Source organism: Corvus brachyrhynchos, unplaced genomic scaffold (genome assembly GCF_000691975.1).
Source record: "Corvus brachyrhynchos isolate BGI_N302 unplaced genomic scaffold, ASM69197v1 scaffold191, whole genome shotgun sequence".
Classification (NCBI taxonomy): Eukaryota; Metazoa; Chordata; class Aves; order Passeriformes; family Corvidae; genus Corvus; species Corvus brachyrhynchos.
This window is the reverse complement of record NW_008236487.1, coordinates 1,193,925-1,221,727: the sequence shown is the minus strand read 5'-3', so window position 1 is coordinate 1,221,727 and position 27,803 is coordinate 1,193,925. Positions and strand designations below refer to the sequence as shown.

The 27,803-nt window shown below is 48.1% G+C and overlaps 1 protein-coding gene across 1 annotated transcript in view; it reads left to right on the top strand.

The window, feature by feature from the left end:
* Positions 1-27,803, top strand: part of CACNA2D4 (calcium voltage-gated channel auxiliary subunit alpha2delta 4) — a gene marked incomplete at both ends in the record, with an annotated part of 126,706 nt that overhangs the window by 2,703 nt on the left and 96,200 nt on the right. The window contains 12 exons of the mRNA XM_017726195.1: positions 2,214-2,295; positions 8,007-8,123; positions 9,548-9,607; positions 11,196-11,358; positions 13,019-13,150; positions 14,106-14,166; positions 14,603-14,753; positions 16,324-16,398; positions 17,265-17,354; positions 24,046-24,159; positions 25,198-25,276; positions 27,277-27,410. Coding sequence (XP_017581684.1) covers positions 2,214-2,295; positions 8,007-8,123; positions 9,548-9,607; positions 11,196-11,358; positions 13,019-13,150; positions 14,106-14,166; positions 14,603-14,753; positions 16,324-16,398; positions 17,265-17,354; positions 24,046-24,159; positions 25,198-25,276; positions 27,277-27,410 — 1,258 coding nt within the window. The remainder of the gene's footprint in view (positions 1-2,213; positions 2,296-8,006; positions 8,124-9,547; positions 9,608-11,195; positions 11,359-13,018; positions 13,151-14,105; positions 14,167-14,602; positions 14,754-16,323; positions 16,399-17,264; positions 17,355-24,045; positions 24,160-25,197; positions 25,277-27,276; positions 27,411-27,803) is intronic.

Below are 27,803 nucleotides of genomic sequence, written 5' to 3'. Positions count from 1 at the left end.
TACTCTAAGATTGTTAATTTCCCTGGCAAATAATTGTCTTTTAAAGATGTAAATGCCGGTGTATTTCTGCCTCTTAACTTTCCTACTTTTCAGCTTCTGTGAAATGCCCCCAGATATTTTTAATGACACAATCTTTAGCCCTGTGACACGGGGATTTGGCACCTTTGTGCCCTCTCGTTCCTCTGTGCCCCCTAACTTTCCAACCAGTCCTCCAAAGCTGCCGCTCTCTGGCCCTCTCTTTGGTCCCCCTGTCTTTGTGCCTCATTCCTCCTCTGCTTTGAGACCAGAAGAAATACCAGTCCCTGAGCCAGAGCAGACATCCCAAAATGACACAAACCCCTTTTTAATTCAAGTTCTGCTGTGGCTGGAAGTTTCAAGAACTTTCAAGAAGATGCTCAACTGCACCCACTAATCAGAAATGACACCACAGACTCTTCCACCCTGCTGGGCTGAAAAATGATGAGGGCTGGAAGGAGTAGGGGCACACACGTGGCCACACACATGACACAAAACAGAGGTGGGGGGAGGGAAATGGGGTAAAAATAAACATCCCTGCTAAAATTACTGTCCCTTCATGTTTAGGTTCTCTCATCCTACAGTAAAAGGCAAGGAGACTGGAGAATATTAGTTAATAATACCAGCACAAAACAGCTCATACATGAAACTTAAAAAGCCAGCAGCAGCAGATGGGCATCAGGTTAAACGTTGATGCAGAGATCCTCATATCTAAGGGGATGCATTAGTCACTACTACAACAAACAGGAAAGCATCCCATGGGATCCCTGTCTCTCGTTCCTTCTTTTATTCTAGGCTTGCTAGACTAACTCTGATATAGCCCAATAAATCCTGGTCTCCTAGAAAATACCTGTATGCCTTTTTCTCTAAGGACGAAATGATGAGATAAAAGCTCTGGCTCTCAAAACAAGATGCAGAGCACAGTGCAAAAAAAAAAAAAAAAAAAAAAATTGACTTCAGCTGGTGCTAGTTCACACTCAGTGGTTAAATATGAATGCCTCATTGCCAATTAAGGATTGATTTAAAAAGGCACCCACTGTCTCATGCTTTTTTTGTAGCAGCGGGGAGAGGTGTAGTGCAGAGCTGCAGCTTTGTGTGTGCTCCTGTAGCTGCCTGTGTGTTCCTGTGTGCGAGAGGGGAGGCTGAGCAGGCTTTCCTGGGTTGAAGGGAGCTGTTGTCATTATTCCACCATTGCTGTGCTGGCTTTGCTCCCGAGCTCATCTCTGTGTTGGTGTATTATTTGTGGGGCAGTGCACTGGGAAATCAGGCCCTGGGGTTAAAGCCTGCTTGGGACTTGAAGAAATCTGCTGGGAGCTGTAGGTGAGGCTCTACACACCAGGAATAAGTGGTGTACTCTGGTAAGTGGAGAAGGCCATTTATTGCATTAAATAAATCTCTCTTAGGTGAATCCATATAGGTGGAGCTGCCTAACATGGATCATGTAGCAGCTCTCTGAAGTGCTCTGTCCGTTTTGGGAGCCATCTCCTTCGGTTTGGAGAGCTCAGTGTTCAGGCTGCTCCTGGACATCTGCATGTTCTCCATGTGGGCTTGCTGCCATCCATTATTTCCAGGATGGCACGAGTGTGAGGGGTGCTTACCATGACAAGGCACAGTCTGCTGTGGCATCATCGAGCAGCAGCACCAGTGAGAGCAGAGGATTCATCTGGCTCATCAGTCTCTGGCCTGCTCTGCTGGAGGAGCTGAATTCAAGGGGAGAATCATGACGCCTTCCTTAAGTTCTGACACTTATGTCTCTTCAGCAGGTTTGGCACTAGGTGTCTAGCCCTTCACCCCAGGGCCTGTCAGGGAGGACAGATAGGTGTCTGCAGAAAGCAATTTATTTCACTTTGCCAGCAACAGAAGGAACTTGGATGCTCTGTAAGACCAAATTTGTACATCTGAAGTTAGGTGGGACATACTCAACTCGAAGCACAGTGACTGAGACCAGCAGAACTCAGTGTTTCTCCCTGCTGACCAGTGTCCTGGGCAGAATGTCCAAGAGCAGCACTGTTTCCTGCCTTGCTGCTTGTCTGGCTTGAGTCTGGGGACAGAACAGTACTACTGTTGGAAGAGTGGCTTAGAGAAATATAGGGGGATTTGTGCTTAGAAAGATGGAGCTTTGCCTGTCTGAAGAAGTAACCAGTTTTGCAGACTTTGCACTAATAACACTGATTTTTCTTTTCTTGCCCTTTCTTTAGGGTGAAGTCCTGGGCAGATGCCTTTGGTGGGGAGCTGTACTCCATTGTGACTAAGTATTCGGGCTCCCCTCTGTTGCAGAAGGTAGGCAAAATGTGTGAGGGTTCTCTTTGCTTCATCTCACCTCCCCCTGTGGCCTTCCAAGGTTCCCCCCAGGGTGGAGGAAAGAATGAGGCACTGGTGTCCAGCTGCCTTTTAAAATCACAGAGCTCTGTGTCCATAAGCACAGAGAGATGCCCTGTGGCAGCTCTGCATGAGCTGGAGAGGGAGATCCATTCAATGCCTTCCCTGCTTTCATCAGCCACTGCTGCACACCACCTTAATTGTACCACTTTTTGTTAAAAGTACTCTTTAACAGCACTCCTCATGTTTCCACTCTGATGATCACTTCGTGCTCCCCTGTACTGACCCTTCATTCCTCCTTTCCTAAGTCCCTCTGCTGCTCATCACTCAGCTGTTCATTGTCACCCCATCATCCCCTCCTGCAGCTCTCCAGCTGACACTAATTTCTTTTTGCTTTCTCATCTGTATTCAGCCAGTTGTTTATCAATTCTTTGAATTTTGCCCTTAAGACTCTGCTTCAGGCAGGTGCCCTGGAAGCCAGAGGCAGAGCTCTGCTTGGCTTGATCACCAAACAGGCACTACTGCAGTAAACTCTCTACCAGCATTCAAGGCTGTAGCTCCAGGGGCTTTAAACAAATGGTCCCTTTTGCAGCTGTAGAGAAACTTCCTTAAGTCAGTGGTGAATGGCTGCTCTCTTTCAGCCTTGGGGATCTCTGCCCTGCACCTCCCGAGTGCTGCTCTGGGGGACTGGTGGCTGCTGATTGCATCCAAAGGAGTGCAGACTCCACTCTGTGGCCATCCAGTTCTTTCTTCTTTGCTCTTTCTCTGATCCTTCAACACAAGCCATGAGTTGTCCCTTACACCTTCTGGGTCTGAGTTCTGTCCTCACATTAGCAATTACACCCACATCCTAGTGCAGCACAAAGGAGTTGGATATCATTTTCCTTGCCTTGCTGCTGAGCCCTGTTTCCCTGTCCCCAGAGTGCTGCTTTTTGCTTGGAGTAAGGGATCACATCCTGCAGCACTAACTTTTGCTAGGTTTGGCCAAGACAGGCTTTCAGCACCCATCACCAAGGGCTATGCTGATCATCAGCTCCTCTTGGGAGGAAAGATTCACCATGCAATAAAAGGCTGCCAGCACTGATAAAGGTACTTCATGCACTAACCATGAGGCAGCTGCAGCAGGATGTAGATGCAGGCTAAAGTTTGCCTTGTAGCAGTTTTGATGATGCTTCTGCATTGCCTGTTGTCCCCTGGGGTCCCCATGCCATAGCTGCCAGAGGCAAGGTGACATGTGAGCATCTCTGGTGAGAGCTGGAGCTCTGGGTGGGGGGACAATGCAGATTTGGGTTGTTTGATATTTAGGCATCCTTCTGATGCTGTGTAGGTGTGGGCTGACAGACAGCTTGTGCTGCTTCTGCTGAGAGATTCAGTGAGTTCATGTTCCTTGGGGCCCAGGAGTCAGTGACACTGACTGGGGAAGGGGAACTGGGGTTAGCCTGAAAGTACCAGTGCTGTGAAAGTTGTCAATGCAGGCCAGGAATGGCACGTGTGGTACTGCTGTGAGTGCCAAGACAGCTGTGCTGTGCTGCCCCTCTGGATGTGTTGCATCATGTGTTTTGTCTCTTAGGATCTTGATTCCTTTGGGATTGGGATTAAATGAGACCTGCAGGTGCTCATAGTGCCACTAAGAATTAGAGTTACAGCAGCTAGTTCTTGAACAAAAACTCACAACTCTTTATCAGCCATTGGTATGATTCATTGGAAGCAAAGAAAGCTCGGTTTCAGATGAAAAAGAAGCCTGAATGTAACCAAATCCAATCTAGTGTTCATGTCAAGAAGAATTAAAGCAGAGCTGTATTTTCCCGATGAGCCTTATGAAATAATACCACTTGCCTGCCCAGTCCTCACACACAGTTTTGTTCTTGAAGGGGAAGGTGTCTGCTTTGCTCTTGCGTGTGTTGATGCCTGGGCACAGTCTCTGGAGATCCCTGAGCTGGACACAATGTCACCTGTGACTCAGGAGGAAAATGTCACTTTGAGCAGGGGGTACAGATGAGCTTCATCCAGCCTTGCTCTGTAAACACTCCAGCAAAGAGCCATCTCCTAAATTTGTGTTGTGTCGTGCCCTGCCCTAACTTGAGCAGTTTAAGCAGCTCAAGTTTACCTTTCAACCTCACTTCTTGAGCCTTTTCATCTCCTCTTATTTCCCTGGGAAATAAGGAAAGCGGGGAAAACCAGCCAGCCCTCACTCCAGTCCTTCTCTCAGCTTCCTTTTCTTTAGGTAGGTTGGGCACCTTCTCCCAGTTCCTCATCTCGAAGCAGGGACCATCCCAGGGGGCTGCCACTGCGTCCCTGGCACCTCCAGCACTACAAGTGGATGCCAACAGATCTTTGACTATTAGGCAATGTTTTCATGCACCCTGGCAGACCCCAAACATCTTCATGTAGATCATCTCATTGGCACAGACTGTGGGTGCATTAGGCCCAGGCAGCCAAACACGCCAAAGTGTGGAACTCAAGCACGAGGGTTTGCCTGTGCCCCAGGCACATTTCTCTTTTTTAGGCTGTTACCTGTTTTTCACATCAAGTATTTCTCTGCATGCATGGGTGTGACGCAGCAGAAGGGTGGGGAGCACAGCACGGAGGTCCGGGTGATTCTTTTCTCAGTGCTTGTCTAAGTCCACGGGCATTTTGTCTTTGAGGAAATACAGAAGGTGCTGTTATCTCAGTTTGGATCTTATTTTGTGTCTCCCTTGTGCCTAATACTCTTGAACTACTTACATAAGCTTTCTTTTGTGGTTTTGAGTTTGCTTGCTTTTCTTTGGACTTTTTGTTTGTTTCCTCCAGAAGAGCCCTAATATGTTGCAAACCCAGGTGGTTGACTTTCCACCAGGCTTTATCATTCCCAGAGACCTGGTGAACTAACAGACATCCCTTGAATCCCCAAGGGCAGGCTTTTACCCTGCATCAGAGAGCTTTGCCCTGCAGTTATTAGAAAGCCCAAAAAATGTGGCAAAGACCAGACAAACTTGAGAAGTTCAGTCAAGACGTTTTCCTGGGTGAAGATGAAAGGAATGTCTTTCACACTCTTAATTTAGTTCCACTAGCAGTGAGTAATGCAGCACCATGTACTTCAATAGGCTGAATTTTATGGAGGTGGGGACAAGAATATATATTTGGTGACATATCTCTGTTCACAGATAAAACTCGGGATACTGAATTCTGGATATTCTACTTTTAAATCACCACCCCCGTCACTGCAGAAGGGGAATCTTAATGAATTGCTCCTGCTGTTTTAAGGGAATGCTAAGTGTTAGATGCATAAGAAAAGATTTTCTGTTAGAGCTGAGCTAACTTTTTGGCCTCTTTTCAACATCAGATCCTTTCAGCCAGTTCTCCCAAGCCTGATCCCTGCTCTGTACTTTACAATGATCTGATAGCGTGAACCCTAAGCACAGGTTGTACAGGATAATCTTGGCCAACTACAAGCACCTGAGCTGACTCTCAGCCATGGTGTCTGGTGTCAGTGTTGGAATCGCAACTCCATTGCCCACCATTGGGAAATCTTGGATGAATAGTCATCAATAGCCAGAGGTTTCAGTGGCAGGAATACAGGCATGTAGTGGTTTGCTGGTCCATGTGTAGGAAAAAAGCTCAAATAGGATTTCAGCTCAAACCTGGTGTATTCCTTAGGGAAATGAAACTTTGCAGAAAGTTGTTGGGGGTTTTTTATGATGTTTTGTGTTGGGGTTTGGTTTTGGGGTCTTTTCCCATCTCTGGCTAGAGCTCAGGGCTGAGATGTGTCAGACTGCTTGTGATTTCTCATGATTACTTTCACCCCAGTAACATCTGCTTGTGAGTATGTCAAAAGCACATTAAAAAAAAAAAATTAATGGGGGGGGGGGAAAGCCCTGCTGCTTTTAATTGCAGCTGTGACCCAAGGCAACCGGGGGCAGGTCACTCTGTGAGGTGCACGCTTGCCCCCCTTTGCTAGTGTTCCCAGGAGAGAGTCCCCTCCTGCCCCGAGCAGGGCCTGGTTAGAGCCCAGCCTGGCAGAGATCGCGTCTCTCCCGGCGGCCCCGTGGCATGGAGCTAAATGGGACAGACACCAGCTGGGCCGTGCTGCGGTCTCACCACCAGCCAGGGACCTCGGTGGGGGTTGTGGCTGCACGTTCCTCTTTTGGCAGCGTGGTTACCCCAGCCTTCCTGCTCAACCCCTCCTCTCCTCCTGCTGCTTCCCCGCCTGCGTGTCCCGGCTCCCCAGCCCCAGCGGAGGGGATGCGAGGCCTGGCGTTTTTAATCCAGTAAAGCCCTCGCTGTTAATGGTGCCAGGCAGAGCGAGCAGCCTCCCTGCCGTGCCTGCTGCAGGCTGGGTGCTGCTGCTATTTCTGTCTGACCTCCTCAGCGTTTCTTCCTCTGCCCGTGCTCAGCCACCCTCCCGGATGGTCAGGGAGCTTCTTGAACGAAAGGGGCTCCACTGGCTCACCCTAAGGGCATTCAAAGTCCTTTCCCCGCTGCTCCCCTCTAATTCAAAAGTGCCACCAGAGCCCCTGGCGTCTCCTTGCCCTTTTCACCACCTTGTTTTTTTCCCAGCACAAGAAGCCCAGCCCTGGCTGAGATTGCTGCTGTGATGCTAACACAACGTGAAGATGGAGGGGGGCTGTACACACTGCAGACAAAACTGATGATGAGGGACCAGGGAATTGCAGTTGGTTGCCTTTGTGTTTCCACACAGCTCAGGAGATAAGGCTCTGTCTTTTCTGAAATAAGTTAATCATCCTGTGTCCTTTTGTGGGTTTTATTACTCTTTCTTTCTGGCTATCTCTGTTAGCTGTGGGGTTTTTTTTTGGAAAGGAGAAATAAAGGCCACTGTATCCAGTCCAGGGCAGATTATGGTTACACAGTTTAGATATGCTCTTGGGTTTTTTTTAATTCCTAGGTTATATGAAACATGGTGAGAATAAACTGGTTATCTCTAAAGCTGTGAGATCTAGATCCTCCTTGTTACAGCATCTCTCCCTGTGGAGGCAGCACCAAGTAGCTATGCTCGTAGCTCCTAGTTTCTGGGAATTGCTTGGCCTAGCTTACGCTCCTGGGTGCCCAATAAAAGTAGCATCATAACTGTCTGTCTCAGCTTTCCTTGGCAGGCTCCCACATAAGCAGGCCCTTCTTGCTGGAGACCTGGCAAGTTCCCTCACAGAGGTGGTGGCACTGGGGCAGGACAGCAGGGACACTGCCAGGACATCTCCCCACCAGTGCCCCAGAGCACATGTGACACAGGAAGAGGTGCAAGGACAGCACATAGCTCCACTCCCTTGCTCCTCCCTCTGCCTTAAGCAAACTGGAGGGGCATGATGTGTACAATGCTATTACAGATGTCATCACAGTGCATGGTTTGGGTTTTTAAAACCTGGCCTCCTGCTTCTCTCTCTAATTGGTAGTCACTAATTGCTGCAGGTGCATTGCTGCTTTCAACAGCCACAAGCTCTCGAGTGGGCCAGTTGTTTTTACTTGGTCAAAGTGCTTTGAGTTACAGCCACTGATCTGCACACCCTGAATTACAGGCTGGAAAAGGGGGAAAGGCAAAGATGGAAGAAGGTGATAAAATCAAAGCAGTTGTTTCAACACACCCTCTCTCACCAAAGACAATACCCAACTAGCAATAATAGATTTGTCCCTCTCCTTAAGAGCCTCCTGCTCAGCAGGATTTTCTTCTTTCCCTTGGGTAGAAGTACAAAGATGTGGAGCCAACTCTGAAAATCAAGGAGGTGGATGGCTTGGAGCTGGTGAAGAAGTTCTCAGATCAGATGGAGAGCATGCTCCGCAGGAAGGTCGAAGCTGTTGAGGTATGACCACTGGGGCTTGGGGCTTTGGGAGGGAATTCATGTCCTGTCAGCCCTGGAGCAGCAGGCACAGGCCTCCTGCCTGCACCAGGAGTGTGTGGGTGTAGGGGTTGTGTGAGGACTTCCCTGCCCAAGCAAGAGCCTGCTGGTGCAGCTGGCTGCTCGCTCTGAGCTTTAAGCAGACACTGGTGGGAGGGTGTGGGCGTTCAGACAAGGGGATGCTGGCTTCTCCCTGTGCTCAAATTAGAAAACAAGATAAAAACAAAGTCTAGGAATAAATATGAGGGAATGAACACTCTTTGAGGAGACAAGCTGTTTAAAGGAGGGGGGGGAAGAAAAACCTCTCAGAAGCGAAAAACTGAGTTCATCCTTCTGTAATGTGCTCTGGCCGCTGAAGACTAGGCGCTTGTTTCAGCTGTGTGTGTGGCTCAAGGGGAATTTCTGCACCTCCTGAACACAAGCTGCAAGGAAGGTGCTTGGGTTTCCAGCTGTGTACACGGGGAAGTGTGGAGGAGGTGGCAAGAGGTCTGTAGCTGTTGCTGTGCGGGAGATCAGAGCAGGCAATCGTCCTGGCCCCTCTTACTTCCTGCATCTAAGGATTTATCATATTCCCGTGTGTTTACCTACTATGAAAAGCATATTTCTGTAGTCACAGAGCCTCGACTGTTTAAGGTTTCTAATGTGGAAAAGTCATCCAGAAACACATCATTTGAGTCTCCAAGTGAAATGTGGGCATATTTAGTCCCAGAGCTTTGGCCCATAGCATGAAATTCTTAGCCAGGCTTTTCCAGGGTTTGGATTGCCTTATCCTTTGTGAAGGAGCAAAATGTAGTTTTGCTGAGACTGTTGCTGATTGTGCAACCCTGAAAACACGTACGTGTTCTGTTGGATCCCTTCCCAGTCTGTACCAATTGAGAATTAGTGCCCTGAAGCATCATACTGGAGAAAACTGGCTGATTTTATTGCCTTCCATAAATGGTAAGAGCTTATAAATGGCCACAGCATGGCTGAGCCCTTTACGAAATCCAGTCATGGTCTTTGTCTCAGTAACAATACCAGACTGAGACTCCCACAAGGCCTTTTCCTTTGATGAGATACTGACATCAAGCTGGGGCTGAAATGCCTTTCCCATGGCTTTTTGGAAGGGTTTGTGGAAAATGAAATTAAATCTGTCTGTTGTTCCTGTAAATGGACCTGTTTCTGTTTGTATATGTCCTGTGATACCTAAAATTGCTCAGGGGTTTAGTAGGGACTCCGGAGTAAGTAGGTGTGAATACACTTGGCAATAAATAGCTGCAAATAGTATACCTTCCAAGCTGTAAAGACGTGGTTGTGGGGAAGGAGGCAGTCGCTGATGCAGCTGGAAGAACTTCTGGAGGGCTCTGCCCCAGCACCCGCTCACCTTCCTTTCTGTGTGCTTGCTTTAGAGGTTGGTGGAAGCAGCAGAAGATGCAGATCTGAACCACGAGTACAACTCCTCGCTGGAGGTGAGTTTGTCCTGGTCAGTGACAAAACGTGGCACACAGAGAACGGGCAGAGCCAGGAGCCCACCCCCGCAGGCTCCTGGGCAGGTCAGGAATCGCCTTCTCCTCAGGACACTCAGCTTGTCTAGAGACTACTGCGAGTAAGAGACATCCTTGGCAGATCCCAAACACAGAAACACCGAGAAGATTAGTTCCTTTGGCCCTGGGAGGGGAAGGATTTGGGAAGACATTGGGCTGCATGATATTATTGGCATTACTTTCACTGCGCAGCCAACACTGTCGTTAGGCGACGTTTTAGAGCAAATTAGCTGGCACTTTGTGGGTTACTTGACTGGAAAATGAGCTAAAAATTGAGTGTGAATGAACAATGAGGAGGATGCTGTTACAAATACCCACAGCAATCCGTTAATCCAAATGAACTGAGTTTCTCACCATCTTTCTTAACAGCTCCCATCATCTTTTCTGTACCAGACAGACACCCACTCGTCAGGACTTCCCTTAAGGTGAAAGTTTGGTGCTGCCCAAGCAATTTGGATAATTGGCTTTCTGTTAATAACTGTTTGTTGTGGCCAAGCTATGGGATTATTGCTGGTGAAGGGAGCTGGAGTGAAAAGGCTGTGGAAGGAAGCCCTCTGTCCACAGCACAAGCACAGACAGCTTAGCAGATGGACAGGCTACCCATGCAAGTACATGTCTCAGTGCTGGGAAAGGCTGGGAATGAAAACACTCCTTGAAATCAAGCTAGTTACTAATTTCATCTTGCCTTTTTTTTTTCCTTTTTGTAAAAGAATCCCATTAGTCATGCTAGTTGGGTCAGCTGCATTCACAGTGAGGGTCATGGGTGAGTTGAGGTACATGACTCTGTATTTGCACACTCCATTTGCACCCTCTGAGTGCTGTAAGTGCTTGAACATGAATCCTTACATAATCTCTGGCTCAGATAAAGTCAGCAAAACATCTTAAAAACGCAGGTTACCCAAGGACAAAGAATGCCCTGAATGTACTAAAGTGGCTGTAGGTGGTAAATCTCCAGTGACCTTCACAGGGGGCACACTGCGTTGTCTTTGAGCACCTTCTGCTTGATCCTTTGCTCTTGTTGAGTGCCTGCTCCTTGCAGTGACAGGATGAGGGGATAATCCTGGCTGGATGTACAGCAGGAGTTAACTCGGTAAGTGACAGCTGCAGGGACAGGGCAGGTGAGGTCGGCATTGCCGTGTCCTGTGCTAAACCTGGGAGCCAGACCCAGTGAGGCACTTCAGCTCTCCAGCTAATCCCTGAAATAGCTCTGAGGGGCCGCAGCAGTCTGCCACCCTGCCCCTCTGTGCCTAAGTGGCTCTTCTGCTCCTGGCATTGACAGTGCTTTTGGTCATACGGGCACACGACAACAAGAAACTGGCCAGAAACCATCGTTTGGGCAGCCTGACACTTCCAGTTGGTAACAGCTTGTTTGCTGCTCATTTTGATCCTCTTTGAAGCCCTGATTCTCCGTATGTCCCCTCTTTGTTTTAAAGAGTGCTTTTCCCAGCAGTGCTGGTAATAGTCTGTCCTGTTCCCTCTTTGTCTTTCTCTCTTCCATTGCCTTCATCAACAGTTTGATTACTACAACTCTCTCCTGATTAACAATAAGGATGAAAATGACAATTACGTGGAGCTTGGGGATGAATTCATTCTGGAGCCAAATGAGCATTTCAATAACCTGCTGGTGAACACAACCTACAGCGATATCCAGCTCCCCACCAATGTCTACAACAAAGGTAATGGCCTCTACTTTCTCACTGCTGGGAGGTCGGTGTGCAAATTATCAGCATTAATACTGGAAGCAAGGATGGGGATAGAAAAACAGCACCTGACAGAGGGGGGGAAAAAAAAAGGCAGGGTTGGAAAGGTGCTGACCAAGGGACAGTCAGTCTGTGCTGTACTGTCACTGTGGCAGGGCTTAGGTACTATCTGCTCTTGGAAAACCTCTTATGGTGGGCAGAGTATTCTCCTGCAGGCCCTCTACCCAACCAAAGATGCTGTGAGACAAACTGTGGTGAGACTTTATTGGCAATTGTCACACTGGATGAAGGGCTGGCTCTGTCAAGGCCTTTAGTTGTCAAGAATCTCATTGGTGACCTGTGCTCACAACTGCTGTTATTTAGAGACACAATAGAGGGAGTTCTCTTTCCCCCATGATTTTAAATCAGTTCCACGTGGTCTGGCAGCCCCAGACCCTACAATCTTGCTCACAACAGAGCCACCAGCAGAGCTGGCTGTGGGTAGGAGCAGCAGAACTGTACCAAGCAGACTGCTGCCCTCAGCAGAGTATGGAGAGAGGTGGTCGAATGCCAGCCAGCAGAGAGGCACTGCCCAGCCAGCAGATTTCTTGCCTCTACACCTCGCCATGAACCAACCAGCTCCTCTGGCTGTGGCTGCAGGATGAGCAGGAGGTGTGAAGGAGGAGGGCTGCTTCCATGCCCACGGATCCTCCAGGGAGCAGTGTCCCCCAGTGCTCACTCCCCCTCTGGCAAACAGCAGCAGCCCTGGCTCTCCCCAGCATTTCTAGCTCTTCCTTCCTGCAGGACTTACTTTGGCCTCATCCCTGGGGAGTCACAATCCAGTTTTTCCCTCCTTTTGACCAAAACTGCCTTTAGTAAAGTGACTAAAGAGGAAGTGGTAGGTCAAAGCTCCACTCTTTTCAACACAAACACAGTTAATCTGACAATGACCAGTTTCTCATGACTCCCTGTTCCTCCTGCTGCTGCTCTTTGGTCTCCTGAGGCAGTGAGTCAACATAGACACCAAATATAGGCTGCCTCCTCGGAGTTCTTGGAATCTGCAACTTCCTATTGATTCTGAGGAGATGGGGGCATGGTAGGACAGCCCAGGCTTTGTCAAAGAAATGGCAGGCAAAGAAGAAAAGACAGATTTGAGGAGGAAAAGAGGAGAGAGAGTGCAACTGTGTGAATCCTAGGGCTCCTGTGTCCTAGGTGATTACACCTAGCATAAATGTAGACAGTCTTTGTAGAAAGGCTGTCAGTGATGCATCAGGCAGCTGCTTCTCAAGAGCCACATGTCCCCTGTCTGGCAGCAGCTGAGCACTGCCTGTAGGGTGTGCCAGCTGTGCTCAGCACCGTGATGGCCTCCCTGAGTCTCTGAGAGCATTATTCCAACCAGATGCAGTGCTCAAGGGCAGCCAAGGCTGGAAGGAGAAATGGGGTTAATGGTGTCTGACCAAGCTGAGATCACCTGCAGTGGCCAGTGGTGGTCTGGCCTGGCCTCCAGGATTCCCTTGAATGGGCAGGGAACAGGATGTAGCAATGTAAAAGCTTTGGATAAGGTTGCATTCCTCCTGGAGCTGCCTTTGTTCCCATCCTTCTCCTCTGTCGGGGTGGCAGATGTCTTCCCTTCTTTTACACCCTTTCTTCCCCACAGACCCTGACATCCTTAATGGAGTTTACATGTCAGAAGCCCTGAATCCTATTTTTGTGGACAACTTTGAAAGGGATCCCACACTGACCTGGCAGTACTTTGGCAGCTCCACTGGATTCTTCAGGCTCTACCCAGGTAAAAGAGATTGGCTTTGCTCTTTCAGTGCAACACAACAGCTTTGCAGGACAGGGTCTGTGCCACAGAAGAGTGCAGTCTGGGAAGTCTGGGGGAGCACAGCCCACGAGGGGCAGGATGCAGTGAGCAAAATACTACTGCATGGGCTGATAAGGCTGAAGGAGTAGGATCCAGCAGGCATAAACCACTTTCTCCCATTAGAACCAGCCCCTCGGGCACGTTGCCCATGCAACCCCAGAGGAGTCTGCTGGCAGGGGTCCCCCAAAAAGCTCCCAAAACACCACAGCAGGGCTATGCCTCAGGCTCCCCTGTGGGTTTGAGTGGTGGCCAAAGCCTCTCTGAGGAAACAGGTGACAGATGCAGTGGCCAGCCTGCCTGGTTATCCACTCACCAGCTGTGAGTGGCACATTAGCTCATGGCACAGGAGGGAGGTCCAGTGCTTGGAGGAACCCACGAGATTCTGCAGCTGCAGCTTGGCCCGGTGGCCACTTGGTCAGGTGGCTGCATGCCTGTGTTCTGTGACCTGGCATGTGCTGGGGAAGGGGGAAGCAGAGAGGGCTGTGAACAGAGCCTGTAGCAGGGAATCTGGGATGCATCCCTGCCCCTGCTGCTTTTATTATGCTCTCAACCACCCTCTGGGAGAAAAAACATCTGTTGTTGAGAACTACATCAAAGTGACAAAAAGTCCAAAGTGCACGCAATTGCTTCCCAAATTTGAACAGACTATGCCTAGGTACATTTTTTAAATGGAAACTTAATAAGCAGTTTACTCAAAACTGCCAGAGACCGAGCAGCTCTGCTTGTATTTCTGCAGAATGGCCACTGCTATGGCTGGCCAGACTCGTGTGCTCCCTGGGGTAGCCAGGGCTCAGCAGGGAACAGCAGCAGAGCAGGAGCAGAGGCCTGCCTGCCTACCTGTGTGTGTTTTGACTGCTCCTCTTGCTGCTCTCTTCAGGAATAAAGTGGTTACCAGATGAGAACGGAGTCATCTCCTTTGACTGCAGGAACCGTGGCTGGTAAGTTTTGGAGAGCCTTGGCTGAAGCACCTGTCATCCTTCCTCTCTCCCCCTTCTCCAAGGTGATGCCTTGGTGAGTTGCTGATCAATAATTGGTGTCCTGTGACACTCCTGCCGGAGGTGGGGGGGCACATAAACAAAGGTAACAGCAGGTTAGGAAGCTTTGCCAGCTGCCAGCAACAGCTTCCCCTGTGGCATCTCGTGTGCCACATGGAAATTACCCTTCTGTGACTGGGAGAAGGGGATATTCAGCCTTCAGAAGTGTGGTGTGTTTACTCAGTCTGTGGGAAGCGAGGTGCTGGAGCAGCCTGATGCTGCTGGGTAGCTGTGGTCACGGTGCATGTGGTGCTGTGGCTGGCACAGTGTGACGGTGGCATGTCCAGCATTCCTCCTCCCTGGCTGCTCACCCTGCTTCCCTGTGTTCTTTTTTGTGCAGGTACATCCAAGCAGCCACCTCTCCCAAGGACATTGTCATCATTGTGGATGTCAGTGGCAGCATGAAGGGCCTGAGGATGACCATTGCCAAGCACACCATCGTCACCATTTTGGATACTCTGGGAGAAAATGACTTTGTCAACATCATTGCAGTACGTCTGTCTCCACTGCAGTGCTGAGCTGTCTCCCTTGAGCCTCATCCCCTCAGCAAATCACAGTGACCTACCTACAGCAGCACCTGTGCTGGGTGGGGGATTAACCCAAATTACCCTTGGCAAGCCAGCTTTGTGTGGTCAGCAGGGTGGCTGCCAGGTCACTTCATCCCTCCTCCACAGAGGATGTTGGCTGCATCTTTTTGCTTGCTTAGGGATGTGTACTGCAACAGATAACAAAGGGCTGTAGAGAGACACCTGAGCTAGCAAGGACCTGAGCTAATAAATTCACCCAGCTTGCCATAACACTATGTTTGGGTCCAGCAGCAGCAGTATGATCCTCAGGATAACACTTCCAGGCTAGAAAAGTACCACTCTATGCCTTCTTGTGCTCCAGCATCCTGCCAGGCTGCCCATATGGTTCTGAGTCCATCAGCTGGGCCTGCATTGAGCTTGGTCACGAAGGCTCAGGGTTACTCTCTTCCTTTTTAAGCCCTGGCAGGGTGAGGATGGGCTGGTCACCTGCAGAGAACCAGCTCCACTGACCACAGAAAGCAAAACTTCTTTCCATTATTCATGCCAAGACTGGTGCCATGTTAAAGGCTCCTCACCTTCTAATTTTCAAAGCTAATTGAAACACCATCTCTTTCCCCAGGCTTCTCTCTATGCTAGCTTGCCAGGGCACAGCCACTGAGATATAAATTCTACTTTCTGTTGATAGCTTCTTATGCTAGCTAATTAGAAACTCCAGTGGCAACAATTCTGTCTTTATATGACTGGACAGATGGAAGAGTGAACAGTGTTGGCAGAAAAATGGAGGGGGGGAGTCATTAAGGAGTTTGAAATATCATCTGTTCTTCAAAAACAGCCCCAGAAATACCCTGGTTTATATATATATATATTCCTTTACTGCACTCACACCAAGAACCCACTGGCTCAGAGACATTATAGCCTGACCTAAGCTCCCATTGATCAGCTGAGCATCAGTGGCCTGAGCGTCATGGGCTCCTGAGGAACTGCACTCTGCGGAACCTTGCAGGAAAAGGTTCACAGGGGCATTGCCAAGCTTCACCTCACATGTAACAGCCTAGAATCATCCACTCCCCTAAGTATCCCAGTTCAGTGGGTGTGTGCTAACCTGGTTTGTTATTGCTCAGCTGTGCACCAGAGGCTTCAGACTTCAGGTTGCAAGGTTCAGCTGGTGGCTGGGGACTCACAAAATCTCCAGAAGTCAAAACTAAGTGCAAAAAGTGCTAGAAGCAAGGCCAGGCATACAAGTCCATAGAGTGTGGATAAAAACTTTATGGTGTGAGGGGGGGGGAAAAAAAGGAACTTTGTATGTGTAGATATGCTAGAACTCAGCAAAACGCCAGAATTAATGTGTTATTTAAACAAACAGAAGATTCTTCAAAATCCTGATTTGCTGTGATCACTATAAACAATTTTAAGGGAAATAGGTAACAAATGCTATCATTCTCCATGCTGTTTTCTCAACATCCACCTAGGACACGAGCCCATTTTGTGAATTTTCTCCCATGACAACCCCTTTCTTTTTGCTTTCTCTTTGCAGTACAATGATTATGTTCATTTTATTGAACCCTGTTTTAAGGGTATCCTGGTCCAAGCAGACAGAGATAACAGAGAGGTGAGTGCTGGGCCCCTCTTGATGGAACTCAGGTAGCTCTCTTCATGTAAGCGAGCACAGGGTTAAGATGCTGTGAGATGGAGCTCCAGGGACAAGGAACAGCCCTCTCCCAGCAGGGTTTGCCCTTCAGAAGCCAGCACCAGTTCAGAGGTGTGTGCTGGCTCCGTGGCTCACCTTGGCTTACACCAAGCTGCTGCAACACGGGGTCAGCTGGTGGCGTGAGCAGCAGCAAAGGCTTCTCTATGTCCCCACTGAGGAGGGCTTTTGGTGCTCTGATCCAGCAGGTTTCAGCAGCCTTGAGTTGCCCAGCCTGTGTCCAGGTGCTCCACCACCCTCTGGGCTGACTGGTAGTTTTAGCTTCTCTCTCTGTTTTTTTTGTTTTCCTTTCTTTCAATTTTTTTAGTTTGTATTAATACATCCTTCCATGCCTTCAACAACCAGATTTCTTTCCCAGCTTAGCCCTGGGTCTCAGAGTATGACTCTGGAGGATGAAGTCTTCTGCAGTGTTTCCCAAAGGATTCCCAAACCTCCTAGACACTGTCTTGCAGAGAGGGTTTCCTTTAAGCAGATCAATGCCTCTTAAGTCATAGACAAGCATTCAGATTTTTTCTTTTTTCCTCTCCTATTGCTTTTGGGTGCACAGGATGTTTTTTTTTTCCTGAAGAGGCAGATAAGGGAAGGTCAGATTTCCAGTAGTTCTGCCCTTTCCATGATCTTACATGGATTGTTGGTCTAGAGACTGAGAAATGCAGTCCTGCTGTAGCTGCATGGGCACAACCTTTTCCAGGCTACCCTTTCCTCCCCTGGTCACAGGGAACACCCTGCCTGCAACTCATTCCTGGTTTTTTTCCCTCTCTTCTTGGCAGCACTTCAAGCAGCTGGTGGAGGAACTGCAGGCGAAAGGAGTGGGGACTGTGAGCAAGGCTTTGACAGAGTCCTTCAAAATCCTGAGAGAGGTAAGAGTTGGTGCTGATGCTTGTGTGGGGCACGAGTGTCCCTGCCCACCCCTGCAGCCAGTGCCAGCACATCCCTCAGGGCGCTGCAGCGGGGAGCGGGCATGAGCTAATCTCACGGATCCCAAATCTGTGACAAACAGTGTGCAGGGCTCACCCATCTTAGGGGAAATGGTGGTTTGTGCATGATGTCCACAGCCACCAGTCCCTGCCCAGGGAGGATCAGGAGCCAGCAAGGCTGGGGCCTCTTGAGTTTTTGTAATGAGCTCTACAACTGGGCATTGCCCAGGCACCTTTACAGATGGTGGCAATAAAATATAACTGATCAGCTGAGGGCCACAGTTCTGGCTGTAAGTAATATTATTAGTGAGCAGTAGAAGATGATGAAGACATGAAAGATTATTCTTCAGATTTATTTCAATGTCACTTTGCTGAGTACCAGTGCTTGGGGAAGAAATCACAGGTACAGGAGAATTAATCACTCTGATCATGCCCTCTGATAAGAACCATAAATGATTCATTGCCTCATGTGAATGGGAAATTCAGTAGCCTGGAGGTAAACATACAATTTAATTCTGTTTCTTAAGGAATGGTAACAAGAAAAAGGAGCAAGAACCAGCTGAACACCCCCGTCCCCTCATGGCACTGTCCATAGTGGGGCTGGCCTAAAGATGCCAGTGGATCATAGAATCATAGAAAGGCTTGGGTTGGAAGGGACCTTAAAAGCTGAGACAAAATGTCCTCTGAACCAAAAATACCTCCAGGGAGAGAGTGTTGCCCATGCACCCCAGTGGACTAAGGTGACTCCACTGCAGTAATAGAGAAGAAACTCCTTGGTGGGTAAAGAATTTATTTTTTCTCTCTATTTAGTGTTAAAAAATGCAGTCAACAGTTCTAGTAGTCATTGCTTATCTTGATTCTTGTTGATCCTCTCTCGCTTAATGAGCTCAAAACAGCTCTGAGATCGCTCTTGGACAGTGCAGCACCCAGTGGTGATAAAACCTTCTGCTGTTATTCACTCACAAGGTGAAGTACTGCTTCCCTCGTGCCTTTTGCTATCACCTTGGATCTGTCTGGCTCCGGCGTTTGAGCACCTGCAGGTGAGGAAAGGTGTTGTGCTTTCCTGAGCCTTGGAAATGGCTTACACCAAAGAGCAGTGGTTCACAAACAGTACCTTTATCAAAGAAATGTGTGAAGCAGGGCTCCATATCTCTTCCAGACAGCTTTCCTTCCCCAGACTCCAGCTGTCCTGCTGTGTGCCGTTCGCTGCAGCACGGGCTGTGATTGTGTGCCCTTCAGTGCAACAGGACCTCAGTCCAAGGCCACCCTCAGCTGGGAGCTGTGCTGCCAGCCAGTTGTGGGACAGCTGCACGTGCAGCAGGAGACCCGCAGGACCTCTTGCAAGTCACTTTGCATCTTCATGCCAGGATTTCTGGTGGCATTCAGAAGAGACAGACATTGTCTCTGTGCACGCATGGCAGCTCCAGAGGCTGCACGTACATAGGCATGGAAGTGTGGACTCATTCCTGTTGTCCTGTGGCAGCCTTCCTCAGACTGTGGATTCCCTGATAAGGCTTATCTACAGAGTGCCTTGATAGCAGGAGCTGGAGCACCTCAGGCTCTGCAAGTACCACAGCTGAAGGTGAAAGGGTGCCACCTGCCAAGTGCTCATGTGGTTTAAGGGCTCTCTGAAATCTTCTCCTCAAGGTTCTTAGACCACCTGTATCAGTAATAGCAAAGGAAAAGGGTTTTCCTCAGTGTGCCCTGAAACAAATCTGTGCTGCTGCAGTCATGCAGGCAGGAGAAAGGGGAACTTTGGTGGAATTGACCACCTCCTTCTCATCAGACAAAATTCCCATTCTCTGCTGATCCTCGCTGGCTCTCCTGTTATTGTCCACGGGAGCACATGCAAGAGAATGAAAATTGTGACACTGCACTGATGAAACAGGCTTTGCTGATTACAACAGACAACCAGTCATAATATCTGTAATGAAAGTGGCTGCAAAATTTCCCTGGTAATTTTCCTCAGTCCAATTGCTCACAGAATTAATAGCCCAGCAGAGAACCACTCGAGCAAAGAGGGGTTGCAGAAGAGCACAAATCCCTCACTGTCTTTGTTTTCCTCCATTATCCTCTGGGGGAGACAGGGCATGTTTTAATCCACGACACAATTTGCAGACCAGTTTCAGGAGAACAGTTAGCCAGAGCCCCCTGTCCCTCTCTGCCATGCTCAATAAACCACTTGAACTCCATTTCAGTTTAGCCACAAAGTGGTTCCAATAAAATATGCATTCCAGGGAACCATGTTCTTAAGCACACCTTTACGAAGTGCTTCAACATTCTCAGGTGTCAAGTGCTATCTTTTGAGATCTTTTCTTATTCATTAAGTTTTAATCTCTCTGGCTGCTATCTTCTCTTCCTTGTTTCAACAAGCTTGGCCCGTCTTGTTCTCTCCCCTTTTTCCTGCAGGATTTATACCCCTTTGTTCTGGCCCTGCTCTGCTTCCAGGCTGCCTCCCCTGAAACACCATGCTCCCAACAGCTTGTGAGTGCTGCAGCTGAGAACTATCAAGAGCTAAGCAGAGCAGAATAATTGCCTTCCCTGTTTTACACACCCTCGTCCTCTTAACACGACGTAAGACAACAGCTCTGTTTTTTTTCAGGCACTGTCACATTGTTAATTCCTATCCAGCTGATGTGTCTCTGCAGCATCCCTCCCCAGGCAGTATCCACCCTCCTCTTCTGCGTTTGAGCTACTGCCTCTCCTTTCCCATGTGCACGTGTTCTCCTTTCTCAGGATACACTCAGAACAAGTATTTTGAAAGCTGTTGCTTTTCCCATGCTGTGGAGGAAAAGAAAAGCCAAGTTCTGCTTTCCAAGGCCACCTTGGAATGATGTTTCCTCTTATCACCAAGGTTTAATCATGCCTGGACTCTCTGCCAATCTCAGAAATCACGTAAGAGTTGAGGTTAACTGAGTGGGTCATTCCAAAACAACTATAGGTGAAAAAAGGATGATGAAACTGGTAACAGACTGGATTTCAGCGAGACATGAAATTCTGCCTAACTCGAGCAAACTGGGGCTGTAAAAAGGATGAAGCTGTGTGCTGATTTAAGTAAACAAAGGTTTGTGGCCTCTTATGTCCCACTTGTGTGGGGAAGCACTTCATTTACACATTCACAAGATGCATGTGTTACTAATTTTTCTAGTAGCATGCTAGATGGTTAAGGACAATTTATCCATCTATTTTCTGTGTTTTCTATTGATTCCCTCTTCATCCTTTGGGATCTTGTATAGTCCCAGTCAGGTCTCAGCCCATGAGGCAAGTAGTTCAGCTACACCTTCTGCAATTCTTTCCCTTCATGCTGAGCACAGATTATTCAAATGCTTTCGATTAGTTTTTTCTTTAACCCTACTACTTTGTGACCCTGCCTGTAATTCATTCATTCTTTTCTTTGTTTCTTATTACTTCAGTGGGTACTCAGGCACTACAATATTGTCCTTTTGATGATAAAGTATGGAGGCTCTAAAGCATCTCTGCCTGACCATTTCCCTCTGTTTTTTATCATCTGGCATCATATTATTTTTACTCCCTTTCTTGCTTCTTCTCTGAACACTTATAAATTGTTTCTTGATTCCAGTCACGTTTTTATGGACCTGGATTCTACAGCATATTTTTCAGGGTATGCAAAGCTCAGACTTTCCTGTTTACCAGTTCCTACTATTTTGCTTAATGCCCTTTCTTGTTTCTTCTTCACTGGCTTTGTTTTCTTGACTACTGCTGATTTTTCTCCCCATGAGACGCTTTGCACCAAGTTTGAATTTTCAGTAGTTCTGGAGGCCATTCCAGAGGCAGGTCTGCATAATAATGGGGCATGAGGAGATGGAGAGGGGCTGCTCAGTGCCCTGGTCAGATGTGCACATAATCAGCACGCGTGCCTGCGCATCTCTGAGCGATGCTGATGGTTCCTCTTGCTTCACTAGGAGCTCTGTGCCAGCCTGTAACTGCAGAGTAAGAGGCAATGAGCAAACAAGGGAGTACAAGAGACTGTGACCCTGAATTAATGAGATCATGCCTGTTAGTCCTGGCAACGTGACTGAAGTTATATAGGAGAACACACAGCCCTGTGCCTCCTTCACAGACCCAGCTCTAGCCTGCATTCCTTCAGACATCTCTTCTGTGGACATGCTATTCCTCACCTCCCCTTCGTTCATGCTCCTGAGACTGCAGTCAGAGCAGGGAATTATGCTCAGAGCTTGATGTGAGTGCTGTCAGATCGTTTGCTACAGCTGCAGCCAGTCACAAAGGACCTAAAAACCAGGGATTACCTCTTGTTCGTTTGTTTTCTAAATCTGTCTTTTTAATCTCCATTTCTATGACACTGATGATCTCATTCTCCCTGTTGAAAATATCATCTACTCCTGTAATTAGGAGATTGCTGGTTCTGATACAACGTCTAATTTCTCAGTATCTCAGTATTATGAGTTCTGAAGTAAGCTTCATGAAGAGATCTTAAGTAGTTTGATGAAATGGTGGGTGACCTTAATTAAGTGTTAATTTAATAATAATCTGAACAAACATGTTGTAGATTGCAACAGTTTGGAATAAGCTGCTTTTGTACCAAGGTTCATGTATCTGTGACCTGAGCCTCATTCTGACAGGATCTCCTGCACCCTGTGCCTCCCTGGTGGACACTCACACTGTCTGTTCTCTCTGCTAATCTGCACCCACTTGATCTCTGTCCTAGAAATAGCTCACTTGAGGCTCTGGTTTTTTCCTACCTGCTGGTCTTTAGCAGAATCCCATGTGGCTCTCACCTGCTTTTCTCCTTTGGCTTGCTCCTAAGAGCATCCTGTGCTTGTTCCTGTTGTACACCCTCAGCCTTTACTGTCTGTCTCCCCTCTGAATGTGGGGACAGAAGGGAGGAGGAGCACATCCAACTGCCTCACCCTGACTCGGTATTTCCCACGGATGTTTCACCTGAGAACAACCCGCTAGGAATGACCCTATTCCAGCACCCTTCTCACTTATGGTCATCTGTCCTGGTCCTGGACACTGCTAGAAGCAGTGGCACAGCCAGAGAGGGGTTTATCCCTGTGGTCATTCAGAAGCTGTTGAATCCATGCTTCCTGCAGTGTAGTTATAGGTGCAGTGCAGTGTAAAGCTGGAGGAGGCAGGACTGATAACACAGATGGTGGTGGAAGGTGACGTTATGGTGATATCAGCACTGAACCTGGTAATTTCATGATAAGGGACAATCACAGATGTAATTGTAGGAGTGGTGAAATTACTGGGGAGGTCTGGGCTTAGAGCTGGCTTTGAGGTATTCGTGGTTGTGATGTTAATCTGCAGTGCAACCACAGGACCAGCCACGTTGGTAAAGGCATTTGTCTGTTGTAACATAGCGTTAGCAAACCCAAAAGGAGTTGTAAATTGAGCCCTAAAGCATCTAAAAACTCCCGGTTCATGGTGTGTGCTCTTGCTCCCCCATGCAGGGATTTCATTTTATGCAATTAATCTTGCCACTTGGATACCTTTTTTCTCATTTATAAGATATGACTATTCTCTCCAGTTTAAAATTGCTGCTGTTTGATGTAACCTTAGTCACCCTTCAGTTGGGCTCCTGTATACTCTCCATCCTGCGCTATTGCCTCTCATTAATCTTCGTTATCAGGGGACCTGCCATGTCTCCTTCTTCCCATAATGTTTTAGCTCTGCATCAGTTTCTGTACCCTCCTCTGTTGATCAGGCTTTTCCTTGCTCAGGGCATAGAAGCAGTGAGAGGCAGCACAAGGAGGAGCTCAGAGTGCCACCGAGCTGGGAGCTGCAGCGAAGTGCTGCTCGGTTTTGTCCCTGGGATGTCCTCAGCTGCCCCTGCTGCTGGCTTTAACACTCTGTTGGTGCTGCATAAGGCCCTCAGTTCTCTAGAGCGGGTACCTGAGGGCATGGGAGGCACACGGCTCTGCAGGAGCAGGACACAGGCAGCATTCCAAGGCTGCTTCTGCCTGGCTGGACAGGCAGGGTCTGGCTTGCTTGTAGGAGCAAGTCTGCCCAACACCTCCGCAGGTGCCCTTGGGAGCACGTCAGCATTTGTACCAGAGTCCTGGTGCACTTCTGCTCTGCCTTAAATACCACCTTTGCATAGGTAATAGGTCATCTGTCATGTCAGTGTAAGGCCTCTCTATCTGGCACATCCATAACCTTTCCCAGCTCCAGTGGCAGTAGCCTTCTTTTTTCATATGCTCCTGCCTTTCTTTGCTATTCTTTGGCAGATTGATGGATTCACCCTGAAATAATGAGTCTGATTTCCCACTCCTCTCACATTTTCGGCCATAAAGAGTGACAGTTATTGCTGTCAAATCAGAATTGCCATGTTTATGGTCGATCTATAGTTGTTTTGCATAAACTAATGCAACTGTGCAAGATGTGAAGCAGCAGGGAATCGCACCCTTCCTCCACAACGCTTATCTTCTCCTCATTATTTTACTTCTGCAAAGCCTCCTGTGTCTGCATGTGCCTGGCAGGGCTGTATAAATAAAAAATTTATATGCAGTGCGCAAACACAATCCTCTTTCTGAGCAGTGTGAGGGTTGTGAGTGGAAGTCAGGATCTGGCCCACCGTGAATAAATAGGGTGCAGTTACTCAGAAGCAGCCTGTGCTGGGATAAGCAGTGCTCTCCCTCTCTGTCTGCAGTTCAGAGATGCTGGCCAAGGAGGTCTGTGTAACCAAGCCATCATGCTGATCACCGACGGAGCCGTGGAGGATTATGAAGCTGTGTTTGAAAAATACAACTGGCCCGATCGGAAGGTTTGTCTGGGAAGTGATAAATAGAAAGGGAGGGGAAAGGGGCCAGGGTATCAGGCACAGCTGAGCGTTCACATATTCCAGTACCTGCCTACCCGTGTGCTCCTGACTGTAAATGCAAACCAAGCAGCCAGGCAGGAGCATACTGCGGTGATTCCCGAGGTGAGAGGATTACAAACACACATCTCTAGGTCAGGGAAGCTTTTCTTTTTCGTACACTTTCTTTTCTAAAGGTGTGGGCAATCAAAACGTTCTCCTGATGAGATTATAAAGACTGACTGGAGTATTTCAAAATTTAAAACCAACTTTTGCAGAGAGTTTTAATCCCATGCAGGACTGTTTATAATTGGTCCTGTTCGGGAAAGGTTTGGCTATTACCAGTTCTTATGGTGGCCAGGGGAATGATCCGAACACCCTCTCTAGGTGCCTTCCAGCCCTCTTTACTCTGATGTCTGTGATTACAGGCTTGCACTAGCAGAGCTGACTGTGCAAGTGGAATAGAACACTGCTCATCCTAAACCCTTCTGATTTATTTGTTTATCTCATCCCAGCAATGCACAAAGGCAGAGAAGCAGCCTACTGAGAGACCAAAGCAGGGGGCTGTTGAAACAGTTTATTTCAGGATTGGCTCTTTTCTTGGTGGTCAAACTCAAGAGAAATGGTAAACCTCTCTCTAAATGATTCATGTGGGCAGCTGTTCCCCTGGGTAAAGGATTCCTGGGAGCTGTAAACCTCTCTGCATTCGGTTGCTGACTGCCTGGCAGAGCTGCTATCATAAAATCAAGCAGAATTTGCACTTTTGCTTTGTTATTCAGATGATCTCAGGTGCTACTTGGCTTTCTGGCCTTATTGTAATAGGAAATTAAGTTCCAGGCCACAAAAGAGGAAACAAATGGCACAAGAGGCTCCTGTCTCTGTGAAGGCAGAGCTACTGCTCTCGCCACATTCACACCAGTGGAAAAGGGGATGCCAAACTTCAGCCACTTGGATTTGGTAGCACGTTACAGCCTAATTCTCCTGTCCTTGCATCCTTGTTCCCAGGTCCGGGTGTTCACGTACCTCATCGGACGGGAGGTCACTTTTGCCCCGAATGTGAAATGGATCGCCTGCAACAACAAAGGTGCCGTGTGGCAGCGGTTCCCAGTCTCCATCTCACACGTCACACGTGGGCTGCAGCCAGTCCTGCACCCCTCTAAGGCTTACCCACTACTGCTGGGGCCCACGAGCCCTTGCTTGGAAGATACCTAAGGAAAAAGCAGACCCTGCTGGCCCACATGAAGGGTGCCTGTGTCCAACTAACACAAGTCCTCCGTGCTGAGCCACCGCATTTTCCTGTCACCGTGCCAAGGGACACTATGACCGAGATTCATGCTGGCTGTAGTCCACCTAAGTCCCTGTGCTTATTGTGTCCCAGTTGCTGGCTTTTGACAATCTGTCTAAAGCTCTGTCAGAGAGCCTGACATCTTTTGGCTGAGATATAAAACAAACACTGCTGCTTTAAAGATTTTACAGCAATTTTCACAAGGTCTGCAGGTTAACCCCTGTATCCCGGCCAAATTCTTTGTGTGTAAGTGGTTTTCACTGAGGCACCAAAATAGCTTGTTAATCCCACCCCAAACCCACTGTTCTCTCTAACTAGCATGAAATTACGTGAATGAGAAAATCCATCCACAGTAGGTGAGTCACCTCTATGCATTGGGGCCAGTTAAAAAGGTCAAGTTAGCACTGTCAGAGTCTGCAAGAGTAAAGGAAGAAAGGGAGGGGGGAGAAAAGCCATCCGTGTTTGGGAGTGACCTGGCCTCTGGAGACAGGGATGCTTGTTACATCAGTGTCCTGTTTAAACAGGGAAAGGAAGGGAAAACTGAAGCTGAGTGTCGGGTACAAACTGTTTTCCACCCTGAGCAGTGGTTCCAGCAGACCATGAAAGGCATGGGAGCATTTGCTGCTGAAAACTGTTGACAGGAGAGTTGCTGGCCTGCAGAATTTCTGTGAGCTGGGGATGCTCAAGGCTCAAGCATTCATCTAATTAGCACTATGAATTACACTTAATGTTTTCAGGTTTTGTTAAATGAAACAAACCCCTGGGTTTCAGATTGCGTATTCAGCCAGGAGATCAGTGACAGAGAAATCATGGTACTGTTGGTTCACTGTGAAACGTCAGAATGGGTTCTTCTGAATAACCAGAGAACAAAAATGTGCTCTTTGCACTTGGGTTCTCACTTACCAGATCTGAGCTGTGCAGAAGGCTCCCTGATTTTGGTTCTTCTGTTTCGGTGCATTGTATAACTCTTGTGGTCCTTGTTTTCGAGCACACTAGGTCTGTTTCCACATCACAAAGCTTGTCAGAACACAAGCCCTTTCACATGACAGTGTTTTCCTAGTGGTAGGAAGGTTTTCCATCTATCTGATGTGTTCTACACCAAGTACAACCAATGCCTGTGGTGAGAAGCAGGACACAAGAATCCTCATGCCATTACTCTGTGTTAGCACTTCTAACCAGCAGCTGGTTTTAAGGACCTTTTGGTAACTTGAAAACATTCTTCCCCTGTATTGTGTTGTAGTTTTAGACTGTTACAGGTGCAACTGCAGGGACAAAGCTTTGGAAATAGGTAACTTGCCCTTTTTATTCTGCTTCCAATGTGCAGATGGAAGTAGTTGCCATCCTTGGATGTAAAGCTAGGCAGACTGAAGAGTGCTGGAAAAAATCTGGAAGAGGAGGTGGGAATTTGGTCTTAATATAAAATAGGGCAGGGCAAGTGGGTAGCCTGGTGAAACACTTTGCTTGTGTATGTTTGGCCTTCCAGACTAAAGGCAGCCTGATCAGTGGAAGGTTTTCCTGAGACTCAAAGCAACATTTTTCATCTGCTTTGCACAAATCTGGTTATATCAAGACTCTCATCTTGTACGTTGCTTCAGCATTTTTAGAAGAGCAGAGCTGTGAAACTCTAGATTTCCACAGAAGCTTGTGGATGCAAGGCATGTCAAGGCCCATTTTACAAAGAGCAGATTATCCCCCTGGGTAGATACAGCCTTTGACATCCAGTTTTCTAGCTTTGCACTCATTTAGAAATAGGGGAGACGTGTCAGCAGAGTGACTCACACCTCTGTTTCTCCACAAAGGCTACTACACTCAGATCTCCACGCTGGCAGATGTCCAGGAGAACGTCATGGAGTACCTGCACGTGCTCAGCCGGCCCATGGTCATCAACCACGACCACGACATCATCTGGACCGAAGCCTACATGGACAGCGCGGTAAGGGCCTCGAGCACAAGTCAAAACCTAAATAAACTCCTGACATTTAGGTAAAACAAGGCAGGAGTTGGTTGATTGATAGAAATTAGTGGTCTCTGGCTCTACTGACATGGACAATATTTCTTTTCTGCTTGCTTCTGGAGCTGAGATGTGTATGCAGGCTCAGATCTGAATCTGCAGTGACTCACATGCCCAGGACTAATCACACAGGCACAACATCACTTAAATAGTGCTTCTGTGCAAGCAGGTTACCTTCTAAAGGATTATTCACAGAATAGATTATTTGTGGCTCAGGGTAGGGTCACAGAGATTGATTTCCTCCAGCCCAGTCTCTGACTGCAAATTGTTTGCTACTCAAAGATACAGATTTCAGCTGGGGCAGCAGGCTCACTC